General features: G+C 37.1%; 2 protein-coding genes across 2 annotated transcripts; one reads left to right on the top strand and one right to left on the bottom strand.

Moving 5' to 3' along the window:
• Nucleotides 1–278: 278 nt before the first annotated feature.
• LOC127856636 (uncharacterized) lies at nt 279–8,055 on the bottom strand. Its single transcript, XM_052392956.1, has 5 exons — nt 7,916–8,055; nt 4,276–4,446; nt 2,927–3,051; nt 2,135–2,261; nt 279–1,921 (listed from the first exon to the last, which is right to left on the bottom strand). The coding sequence occupies exons 2-5, from the start codon at nt 4,425–4,427 to the stop codon at nt 1,807–1,809; spliced, it is 519 nt and encodes a 172-aa protein (XP_052248916.1). The 5' UTR covers nt 4,428–4,446; nt 7,916–8,055; the 3' UTR covers nt 279–1,806.
• LOC127856637 (uncharacterized) lies at nt 7,951–12,838 on the top strand. The gene is made up of 5 exons (XM_052392957.1): nt 7,951–8,005; nt 8,808–8,952; nt 10,587–10,678; nt 11,366–11,472; nt 12,614–12,838. The coding sequence occupies exons 2-5, from the start codon at nt 8,810–8,812 to the stop codon at nt 12,773–12,775; spliced, it is 504 nt and encodes a 167-aa protein (XP_052248917.1). The 5' UTR covers nt 7,951–8,005; nt 8,808–8,809; the 3' UTR covers nt 12,776–12,838.

Raw genomic sequence — 12,838 nt, 5'->3', positions numbered from 1 at the left:
AATCGAAAAACAATTTTGAATTTAATGCCATGAAAATGGCATGTCTACAGCTGGTCGATCCGGAAAGAATATTGAGTGTTGGTTACTGGCTTTTGCCTTAGTTGCATTGCACTATGTTTAACCTGGCCTGCATTACAGTATGGAGGTGGCCGGTTTCCAGTTAATTTTCCGGATGGGTTAATTCCCATTGGAAAGGAGAAAGCTAATATATAGCAGGTAATGTATTTATGACATTTAAATATTTAGAGAGACGATGGTAGAAACTGAACGCGATTGAATAACGGTAACTTATTTATTGCGAATACAAAATAAACATAACAATTATATGCAAGTAAAACGTGAACAGTTTCGAAAACACCGTGAACATATCGTTAAAATAAAGACAATGAACTAAGCGCAAATGGAAATACACCTCATGTATATCCAAAGCCACAACAATAAAGCAATACAAAACAGTTTTAACAATATAAAAAATACCAACAAACAAATAATATAAATTAAAAACAAAATGCACCGAACTGAAGTTTTTCATACGATGTTTAGAACTGAAATCCAACAAAAATAACTGCAAAAATGTAAATCGACTTTATCCCATAAAACAATTCGTTTGATTGTTCGTTGTAAGCTTTAGTCTCTAGGAATGCATTTCACAAGGTAATACACACACTTGCAAGCATACGTCGTTGGTCGACATGGCACTTAAAAGACATTCTTAGACACCTTAAAACTTTGTTTGCTGCGATATCTTTTAGGGCGATATTTTGATGTGTAATTGCTTAAACATTTTAAGATATATTCGTTTAATAGATTTTTGACTTTTATTACGCCGTAAACTTATCATCTTCAGACACTACGGACAAACTAAAAACAATCAGCACAAGGAAATCAACTAAAATATTGCTCACGAATTGATTAAAAAAAATCAGTAAAACGCTTAAACTTTTGTCATGGAAATTAAACTATAACAATGGGGTTAAGAAAACTAGAAAATTGAAACCGAAAAGTGGAATCGATTTGAGAGAGTGCATATCTAAAAGTACTGCGAATTTCGGAAGGTTATAAATGCAATTAATTTCTCGCTCATCAACATATTTTTTTTTTAATTTTGAGCCGTTTTACATTATTTTGTAATGGCATTTTGTCACACAATAATCGTCAAGTTTAAATATCTTACAATCGAGACAATGTCCCTTTAACTCTTTCAGTGCGGGAACCGAATTTTGAAGGCCTTTGCAAACCGTTTGGATCCAGATGAGACGCCACAAAACGTGGCGTCTCATTAGGATCCAAACTGTTTGCTATTCTGATAGTATTCTTTGAAAAAAAATCGAAGAAAATGCTAATTTTAGAAATTCAGCAGACGACATATTAGATGACGACAAATTTCCCAGCATGCAAAGGGTTAAACCCTATGAGCCATGTTCTGGGAAAACTCAGCTTAATTCATGTACGTTAAGTGTTGCCCAATAGTAGCCTGTGTGGTCCGCACAGGCTAATCAGTGACAATACTCTCCGCTCACATTGGAATTTCCTTCCGAAGAGTCTCTTTTAAGCGGTAAATTCTATAAAAGCGAAAAGTGTCGTCCCTCGTGTGGACTGCATAGATTAGTATGTGGCGACACTTTACGTATATGCATTAAGCCCAGTTTTCAGAGAACAAGGCTAGAATAATACATGTATATACTAATTCTGATACAACGAAGCTCATAAACAGTTTTATAATGCTAGACTAATGCTGACACTATTTCCTCATGTTTGTATTCTCCACCGTGTGTTACTTTCTCATATTGGATTCTCCACCGTGTGTTACTTTCTCATGTTTGGATTTGCCACCATGTATTTGAACTTTAGCCAGTCTTCCTCGTTGTAGAACTGCAGAGACTCCCTCGGAAGACCGGGGCTATCCGTGTCGTGGAACCATCTGCAGGACACAAATATCAATCACAATTGTTCCTGTTTGTGTGTTGTTGTTTGCGCATCGCCGATTTGAGTTTATTTAATTTCAGTTTATCAGTCACCAGTCACCGCTTATTAAATAAAATCAGTCACCGGTTTTTAATAGAACCGGGCAACGATAACGACGCGATTTCTATTTAGAAAATGATTTACCGTTTTTGTCTGTTCCGTTTCTTACCTGTTACTGGACGGAGTGAAGTATCCAGCACCGGACCATCGTCTGTTGATTGCATTCACTTTGGACGGTAGAAGGGTCGGTACGGGGACGCCGGTATACGCGGTGGGGTAACCAGACATCGATATCCCTGAAAGGGAATTTCGAAACGAATAACTCCAAGCACTAAGGCAATAAACTTGATTCAGAATACATAAGATAAGTTTATCCACCATCATCATGATCATCACCATCATGATCAGCATAGTCATCATCATCATCATCATCATCATCATCATCATCATCATCATCATCATCATCATCATCATCATCATCATCATCAACAAAACAATCACCATTACCATTGCTGATTATTTCCGTGGCGTCACCGTAGAGGTCAACGTCCTCTTCGTTATCATCACCACTACCACTAACACCATAATAATTTTTGAAAACAGTATCACGCCCACTCAGCGGAAGGGTGTGACGGTCGGAGAAGCGTGAAATTTGTTAGACCGTGATGGCGGTACGACAAACCGGAATTCTTACGGTTCTCACAATACCCCCGTTGAAAATCAGACAGAAAGGCATAATATCGATTGAAAGACCCTCTGTAGATGTACAATATCAGCTGATGAAAATAAATTCATAAGCGTTGTAATTTTATATTTTTTTAAATAATTGTTATATTTATCTTTCCAGACGACCTAGTCGTCTTTGCTCCCGCTTTACCACCACCAGCAACACAATCATATCGCCGTTTTCATAAAATCACCATGACACTGTGTTTAACAATGCGACGGTCGGTTCACTCACCTGACGGATGTGACGGCCGATCCCTTCGATCCTTCCAGGCGACCCAGTCGTCCTCGCTCTCGAAGTAAATGGCGTCACGGCGCGCCTCCCGCGGCAGCGTCCGGTACTCGTGTTGCTGGATCCATCTGAAGACCAGAAGAGCGTTTAAATGAGCATTGTTCTGGAAAAACTGGGCTTGATGCGCGTGCGTAAAGTGTCGTCCCAGACTATCTCGCGGAGTCCGCACAGACTAATCTGGGAGGACTTTTTTCGCTTTAATGGAATTTTTTGTTTACAGGAAGTCTCTTCTAAATGACAATCTAGTATTGGCGGAAAGTAACGTCCCTGATGAGCCTGCGCGGACTGCACAGGCTAATCTGGGACGACACTTTACGGACATGCATTGAGCCCAATATTCACAGAAAGAGACTCAAACAAAACCTCGTCTTTGTGTCACGATTCTTAAACGAGTTGCATTTATTTGTTGAACGGAAAGTATTTATTTCGCTTTGTGTAGAGCTATATTATTGATGGCATGAGTGATGAAGAAAGTAACACTCGCTTTATTGCTCATGAGTCATAAACCATCTAGGAAAGCTTTTTCAAACAGCTTGTTCCAAGACATTAACTGAAGCTAGATTTAGTAAAAAGACTAAAGATTGAGACAAAATTGAGTTAAGGTAGACAACTACGGTACACCAGTAAGTTTTAAGAAAAAAAATCGTAAGCATTCATAGAAAAGCTCAAGCTTACGGCGTTTCGATGCAAGGCGAGCACTCTATTTTATCGACAAAACGAATCAAAGTTTTGCTTAGATGTATATGCCCCTATCTGGAATGCGATTTTGTACATGTTTTATCATATAACATAGCAAATGTGTGCACCGTTCGGTTGTTGCTTGTAACTAAGGCTAAATTGGTCGTTTCCGGCTCAGGTACTACTTAAAAGTACCCTGGGTACTCTTAAATTTACTACAATGTGCCCCGGGTGCGGAAATTACGCTTTATGGCACCCGGCCACTCCGGCGTACTTTTAAGTATATTTTCATTTATCAGATGTTAGAGGATTTATCAGCGAATAACATTTTTATCATAATCATGGTTTGAATAATTACCTGTTCTCTCTGGAAGCGAAGCGGTTATCTGATTAATCAGTGGTTAGAGTGTTCATCAACGGTAACAATTTATTTGAGTCACGCTCTGGGTAAACGGGACTTAATGCATTGTATGGATTTTGTTGTTGAAAGGGAGTCTATTCTAAACAAAAATCTAGTGTTTGCAGAAATTGTCGCCCCTGATTAGCCTGTGCATTAAGAGTCGTTTTTTTCCAGAGCGAGGCTCACTTTTAATAATTGCGGTTTACCTACGAACCTGTTCTCGCTCGGCACATAATAGGCGGCGCCCATCCACACGATGCTCTTTCCGGTTCCGGCCAGGTAATTGTTGAGAGGCACCATGTTGCGGGGACCGCGCTCGGCGAGGATCGACCCCCGGCTGGTACTGTATTCGAGCCCCTTCTCCATGGCGGCAGTGTTTGCTGTACTGCCACACGGAGAAAAAAACGTTTCTGATCAACGATCTGTGAAATCGGTGTTTAATGCACGTGCGTAAAGTGACGTCCAGATTAGCCTGTGCAGTCTGCACAGGCACAACCTTTACCGCATTAACTTAATTGTTTTTAAGAAGATACTTACCGGTATTAATACCAAAAATACCACAAATTAGCAGAGTGTCGTCCCTTATTAGCCTGTGTGGATTGCACATGCTAAACTGGGGCGACACTTTACGCACATGCATTTACCCCCGTTTTCCAAGATCGAGGCTCATTTACTATTCGTGTATTATTGAACAATTAAATTTGCTTGAATACAAAGATAAAACGAGAGCGCCGATGGCGCTGAAAGCATAGTTGCAAGATACAGGGAAGATGCGGCTGAAGTAAATGTTTAGGTCAAAATATACTAAATAGTTTCCTTATATGTTTCGATGTAAAAGCGACAACTTTGAGCGAAAATAAATACAACATTTTGCACATAGAGACCCCCATAACCATACCTTTTCTTGACGGGCATTCTTAGCTGAATCGATTTAAGCAATAAAAAAGATTTGTCATGTTCAAACCAAAAACAAATTCGACTCAAATCAAAATCGACTGTTTTTGCGCCTTTTTCGGCCGTTTTCTAGTGGATTGTAACCTTTTGCAGTGCCATTTTTTACTTTAATCTCCAACTTTTTCCTATTTCAGGGATTAAGTAGTGAACACCTATGCTTACCCTATCAATATCTCCAAACGATAAAACCAGAACAAAGTGTACAACATGCCTTCGAGGAAAATATGATGATTTGTTTAGAAAGTACAGCCCTTCATGACTCGATTATTTAGTATATTGTAGCCTTAACGATTGCTGACATCACGAGTCGCCCCCCTTGTTAACAAAATGCTCTATTTTTAGAAACGGGAATTCCAAATAGTGACGAATGTGAATGGTTACAAAATGACATAACTATGAAAATAAATACGTAGAATTACATTATTTCACGCATACCATTATGCAACCATCCGTTTTCTTTTCCGACTTGATACATTTACAGCTTTCCATTTAATATTTTACAGACACAGCACTCGTCCAGAATTCACGCGAATCCATTAAAATTAAAATCCGATGCCACATTTAAACCGTTAACTCTACTCGTAACGTAAATTTCTGGCTCAAAGTAAATCATTTTAACTTCAATTAACACATCTCTTACTTTTAAACTCTACTTCATCAAATCCATAGAAAGGCACGTCAGAATCCATGTCATAAATCAGAAAACATTCATCGTACTCCGCCATTTTTTACACATTTTCAAAGAATAAAAGTGCTTTATGCCCCACTTCCTGCTGAGAATATGTTTTAATTTCTATTTATAATTAACCGATGAAATGTTACATATACTTTAACCAGGGCCTTATTAATTCAGTTATGTAAACATTTGACCTCTCACAGAACAGTAAACGAAGGAAATAGAAATTGGGATCCCATATAAATTAGGTGTGAGGTCACTATCAACAAGAACAGAATTGTTTTACGAACGAAATTTGTTTTAGGTTATAAGAAGATTTTTTGACATAAAACGGTCTTAGAAAAATTCACTAAAAACGGTGTCAGCAATATTCTTGGAAGAAAACGTTAGAAAAACGTTTCCCCCCAAAAAATTGTAAGAATTACCATATGCTAAATTAAATAGATATTTCGTCTGATTTTTGATCAGGTAAGGCTTCATAAAGGGTAACCGACCGATGTGGATTTTCAAAATGTGGTATATACCTTAAGCATAGGTGCAAGCACCTATGCTAAAAAACGACTGGCGGGTGTACTGAACACGAGACACATTTCCGCGACGAATTATTCTTTCTCCGAGCAGTTCGCCTAATAAACGTATGCTATAACATTCGCCCATACATTATCTATTTAGAAAGTAAGAAACGTATTATCTCATAGTTTTGGAAACTATAGAGCACCTTTTAGCGAACATACTTTTTTTCTTTAAATAAAAAATAGATTATATAAGTCACATATGTTCATTAATACGCAATTTACCAAATATACAGAACAATTTAGTAGGCAGAAAATGTTATTAAAACGGCTGATACCGCTGTATAATAGTCAATGGCAAACGCTAGCGGTTTCTCTACGATAAAGTTATCTTGATAGAAAACATTAATGAACACTTTGCTTCATAAATCTTTTATTTAAGGCAAGTGTGAACATTTTTATTTACTTAACTACAACTGCATATACCACGTTACACGATTGCATCGAGGTACTTAACTGTCAATATATCGTGTGTTTTAAATTTCCAAAAAAATCGTGCAGCTGTGTAACCTTCCTTAAATAAGAATATATGTGTCGCGTGGATAATTACACGTTTTATCAGGCCTGATAATAAGGACTGAAGGCCAGGCCTGAAAAACTTTGTCCGGGGGTTTTGGGGCCGCCCTGGTAGGGGGGCAAGGGGGGCGAGGCCCCCCGGACGAAAATGATTTTGAGCATTCTAAAACCTATTTGTCAGGCTCTCAGAAAGCCTTTAGACTCTGGATGATTAATCTATTTTATACTGAAAATCAATGCTGTCTGACACATATCTTACATCTCTGGCACATAACTGCTTTTGGGTGTTGGGGGCTCTGTTTCTGATAAAAATAAATTCAGTATCATTCTCTCATTAAAACAAACATAAATCATTTACTTCTGATTATTATAAAGGGGGTTGACAAAGGATACTATCCATGTTGTAAGCTACTTTGAAATGAGCTCGACAATGCCAACATGTGTCAAATAAGATGGACTCCCTGCTAATTGTAATGCTTTCATATGTTATATAAAACATGGACTGTCCGGCGAGCGCATTGGTTGAGGCACTCGCTCCTCACCTAGTTGACCAGTGTTCAATGCTCACTCCCGGCAGCATTTAAGTTTGGATGGTGGTCACCATACCGGACAGGTCGGTTTTCCGGCTTCCCCCGATATCACAAGGCCACACAAACAATTGAGACATCTAACAGTAACAGCAAAATACCTGGAACTTGCAGCTATCATTTAAAGTTCGTCCCAACTTTCGTAAGTCTAGCTAGATAGTAAATTAGGTAGGAGTGCTGAGAACACTCAGTGTCCACACATAATGAGAATGGCTCGGAAAGAAACTGATAAACTTTGAAATAAAAACACACACGCTTTATATAACACGTGTAAATATAAAAGCCAATTTGTAATATAACTTTTAATGTAACCAGCTCGAAATGAGTACATATCTACCTACGAGTCACAATTGGATTCACATTATACATAAATGATAAATTGAAGTGCCCTCTAGTTTAAGTAAAATGCCGACCTAAATGACAATTCTTTTTGTTTCAACCAATGCACATGTTTAACGCCGAACCGGTGACGCAAAGAGTTTGCCGCGATAAATAACCAAACACTTAAATGGAATGCAAGAAAACAAAACAACAAATCTATCGACTTACCTTGAAGGGACTAACCAGACGAAGTGACTTATTTACACACACCGGTTAGCATTGACAACGGAAGTAAACAACAGGTGAGGCGGTGTTCAGGTAAACATTGTGGACATTTAATTAAAGGTAAACTCGATGCCTGTCTCAACTTAGTTTGAAACATTTTGCAAAAACAGATCGCACGCTGCAATCGTGTCTGCGTCTGCATGCAAATTAAATCCAGTTTAACAATGCGAATTTTACACCGACTTCCATTGTCATTCGTTTTAAAATTTAAGCAACTTTCCTCCTCGTAGGGTAGTCCAAATAATTAGACGTAAGCTACCCCGTCGATGTAAATCGACCTCATATTTATAGGAGTACTCGTAGGGGCTTTAGTTTAAACTTAATGGGGCTGGTATTTCCTGTAAATTTAAAAGAGCAAAACATATGCTTGTTTTTTATATCGAAAACATTTCTCTTAGTTTGACCTGTTCAAGAAAGGACACGTGTACTTACACATAAAAATATTACGAAACAGATCAAGATGACTATAAGAAGCTTCGACAAAATAAAAATGTCCTCCTCATCTTTCAGGAACTTTGAAATTTAAAAACCAACATGAAATAAAATTAGCCTCGCTTTGGGAAAACGGGGCATATTGCATGTGCATAAATTGTCGTCCCAATTTAGCCTGTGCAGTCTGTACAGGAAAATCATGAATGACAGTTTCCTCTTTTATGGAATATTTCTTTTAAAGGAAGTCTGTCTGAACAAAACTCTAGTCTAGACAAAGAGTTTCTTCCCTGATGAGTGTGTGCTGACTACACAGGCTAATCTGGGACAACGATTAACGCACATGCATTAAGCCCAGTTTTCCAAGAACATGGCTAAAATAAAATGATAGGCTATCAACTTTCAGCAATGTCGGCTCCACTACCAGGTCCCCACTATTCCACCCCGTCCAACAACTATCTCTCGGGAGATGGCCTCTCCCATGTGTATGAGGGGTCAGGATATTATGTTCCATCCGAGAGAGGAAACTGGATCAAGTATCATGACCACAGGTGAGCTGGGCCAATATTCATCAAACAATTCTTAGACTTGCATCTTAAAGGGGCCTTTTCACTGATTTGGGCATGTTTTGAAATTTGTCATTAAATGCTTTATATTGATAAATGTTAACATTGGATATAAAAAGCTTCAGTAAAAAAATCAAGAATAAAATTAAAAAAAGAAAAAAAAGGTAACCATCAGCAGGGTTCGAACCACTGACCCTTGGAGTAAAAAGTCTCCCACTTAGACCACTCGGCCATCCTTCCGGATACAATGGCAGGTGTATTTTATACTTCATATAACCAATCCTCGTAGTTTCACAAAATATAACGACAACAACAGAACTCTCCAAAATATTAATTCATTTCGCGTTGCAACGCTTTAAAATGTTCGGGTTTTTAAATCGCAAAAGATGCATATAATGGCTATTTTAGAGCATGGTAAATGTTCAGTATTACTGTTTTCTCACTAATATCATAACTAAAACGAAAATTTGCGAATCTTAAGTAACTTTTTTCAATTTTGTCAATTTACCCAAACATGAAAAGGCCCCTTTAAAATAAAGAATATTCTTAAAATTGTAATGTAAAAGAATATTCTTAAAATTGTAATGTACCAAAACTCCTCAAAAGTCAAGTCAAGCATGGCAGTTAACACACTGAATTGAATCATTCGTTATGAACGATATGTTAACTCTTTCAGTGCTGGAACCGAATTTTGAAGGCCTTTGCAAACAGTTTGGATCCAGATGAGACGCCACAGAACGTGGCGTCTCATCAGGATCCAAACTGTTTGCTATTCTGATAATATTCTTTGAAAAAAATCGAAGAAAATGCTAATTTTAGAAATTCTGCAGACGACATTTTAGCAGACGACAAATTTCCCAGCATGCAAAGGGTAAATGAGATCAGCTCCATGTTAAGCATGTATATATGCAAACTCTAAGGTTTATGTGTGAAGCCTAAGTCTATTCTTAACCCTTTGCATGCTGGGAAATTTGTCGTCTGCTAAAATGTTGTCTGCTGAATTTCTAAAATTAGCATTTTCTTCCATTTTTTTCAAAGAATACTATCAGAATAGCAAACAGTTCGGATTTGATGAGACGCCACGTTTTGTGGCGTCTCATCTGGATCCAAACTGTTTGCAAAGGCCTTTAAAATTTGGTTCCAGCGCTTAAAGGGTTAATTCTTTAGTCAAAGAATGGGTCAAGGTAACATCAATGAGGACAGAAAATTTACGGCAATTTTCAAGCAAATGTTTTTCATGGTCTTTATTTAAAATTTCCCTTACAAGCTTTGGAACACAAAAATAAAATGAATTCTGCATTAGAATTGTTAAATATTGCACATGTCGTTTCCTTCATTTATTTTCACATTACAGCAGAGTATTGTAACTGATTGAATGATTGCTTCGCATGATGATACATAATTCGATACATAATTCGACCCTTGGTGCAAACAGGTACCATATGACATATGAAATTAGATGGCACATGGTACCTTTTTGCACCAATAGGGCGATATGCAGTCACTTCATGGCTTTTGCTCTTCATAGTTGCACTGAAACATGGAAAATTAAAGTCCAAAGATATGTTCTGTCATTCTGGTAAGCAAAAAATGACGATTTCGGACAATTATACTTTTAGGTCCCTGCCACGTGAAACAAAGCGTGATGCTATCCACATGCAGTCACAAGACCAATGGGTGGAGTTTATGAGGCAGAGAGACACGCCCTCTGGTAACAATTGAATATAAAATATTTATTGTTTAACACATTATCCAAATTGACCATGCAAAACCCTAATTATACTTTATTAGTATGTCTATTTTGATGAATGATTATTCATAAACAAAATTATATTTTAAAAATTTAGCCTCTGGTAAGAATTGAAGATAACTTTTTTTTTAAAGCATATATTCTAAATTGAGAATTCAAAGTGCCTTTCACACTTTATTATTGCATCTTTTATGCTTGATGATTATACATTGTACATAAAACAATATTGTAAATGTTTTGCTGAGTTATTATTGTTATTATAATTGTTTGAATATAATGTATCATTTTTAACATACATAAACAGGTAAGTCAGCTGCCCTTTTGTCACCATATGTAATTCTATGTTGCCCCCTTTTTCTGATACCTTTCTGATTAATTCTTGAAAGAAACTAGAGCAATATTTAATTTCCAAAATATAACAAAACTTCTTATTTACCATTATAACAATATATGTATTATTGTGCAATTCAATTGCATTTTGCAATCATGTAAAAATATAAAACTGACATGCTAGTAATGTTATATATATATATATATATATATATATATATATATATATATATTTATATATATATATATATATATATGTGAGCGAATCTTTATGTGTGAGTAAATCTTTATTGCAACATAAAATGCTTATCTAATCAGGTTACTATCACAAGAACATTGGGCTCAAGCAGACGGGCATTCCAGCACTTAAGTTGCAGGGGTACACACGTAACCTGCCCTCCATGCCACCTAAAGACATATTCCAGGTAACCCTTTCCCACTCAGAAGCAAAGTGAAAATGGCTTTTGCAAACAGCATAAAACCAGAACAGCCTGCGAGTAACTCGCAGTCTGTTCAGGTTTTATGCTGTTTGCTGCTCATCAGTATCTAAGGGTTGGAAATGAAGCCTTTAAAACTTGAATCTAGTAAGAAAGGTCTTAAATTAAATATAACTTTCTTATGGACAACAAATGCGTGAAAATACATATCTAGGTGGGAAAGGGGTAATATTCTTTTGCCTTGTCCTGCTGCATTGTCACAGTGCTTGTCTTAGATTGTACCGATAGTTGCATTTTTGATTATAAATCAGATTTTTTACCCAGCCAAATAATTTTTGTGGTGATTGGTCATGAAATTGTTTATTTGGCCTTTCACCTCCCCTTTCACTGAATCAAGTAGGGCAGTTGCATAAGTGGTGGTTAACATGCTAACCCTTGGATAAGTCGGCGTGGCAAAATGGATATGGTGTCCGCCTAGTGACCAGGAGGTCACGGGTTCAATCCCCACTCGAAGAGGGTTCTTTAGGTCTCCCATAAAGACACCAACTGGTTTCTGGCGCAGGAAATAGACTTGAGAGCGTCTAATAAGCCTGAGGCTTTAAATGCAATGGAGCTAAAGTAATAATGTTTTAACTCACCCTGGGAAATCGTTACTGTCTTGATATAATTGAAATAATTTTGAATAATGTTAAACACACAATAGCTCATTTTAAGTCGGCAGTAAACTAATTAGCAGTATACATTTTTTCTATTGTCTATTAAACAAAGTAAATTAATCTTCAATCAATGAAAATATACGTAAATGGCCAAAAATGAAGATTGTAATTGTTCATAAAAAATCAAAGGCTTGATAATGGTTTGAAGTAGCAAAAAATACTTCTGTCAAATAAATGCAAAAAGCGGTTTATTGAGTTAATTATACAACCATATATTTGCTAAGCACTTAATATTATAATTTTAAAATGCTGCTTAACATACATTGAATTTGTGTGTGTGAAATTCTGTTATTTATTATCATATTAATAATGTAAAAGTTTCCCCATTTTCATGGTTTATTGCACTATTTCTCTAAATCCTAAGGGCTCAGGCTGTTGAAAAAATAAAAAAATAAAACCACTTAACCCTTCAGAATCCCTGGCCGAAGAGCGATGCCTGGGTACCTATTCAGCGCGAGGGAAGGGGAGAGTACTACGGCTATTACCACGAGGCCATAGATGCCGAGCGCGAGCGGAGGAGGCGGGAGTTTCCAACAAGCTGGCGGGTAGAACCCAGAGACGTGCCCAAGTTGTAGACAATATGTATTATGATATCCATTTGTGAGTGTGTGTGTTAAATATTAGGGTAAAGAAATCTG

The sequence above is a fragment of the Dreissena polymorpha genome, chromosome 13, assembly GCF_020536995.1.
Source record: "Dreissena polymorpha isolate Duluth1 chromosome 13, UMN_Dpol_1.0, whole genome shotgun sequence".
Classification (NCBI taxonomy): Eukaryota; Metazoa; Mollusca; class Bivalvia; order Myida; family Dreissenidae; genus Dreissena; species Dreissena polymorpha.
This window is presented reverse-complemented; position numbering and strand designations above follow the sequence as displayed.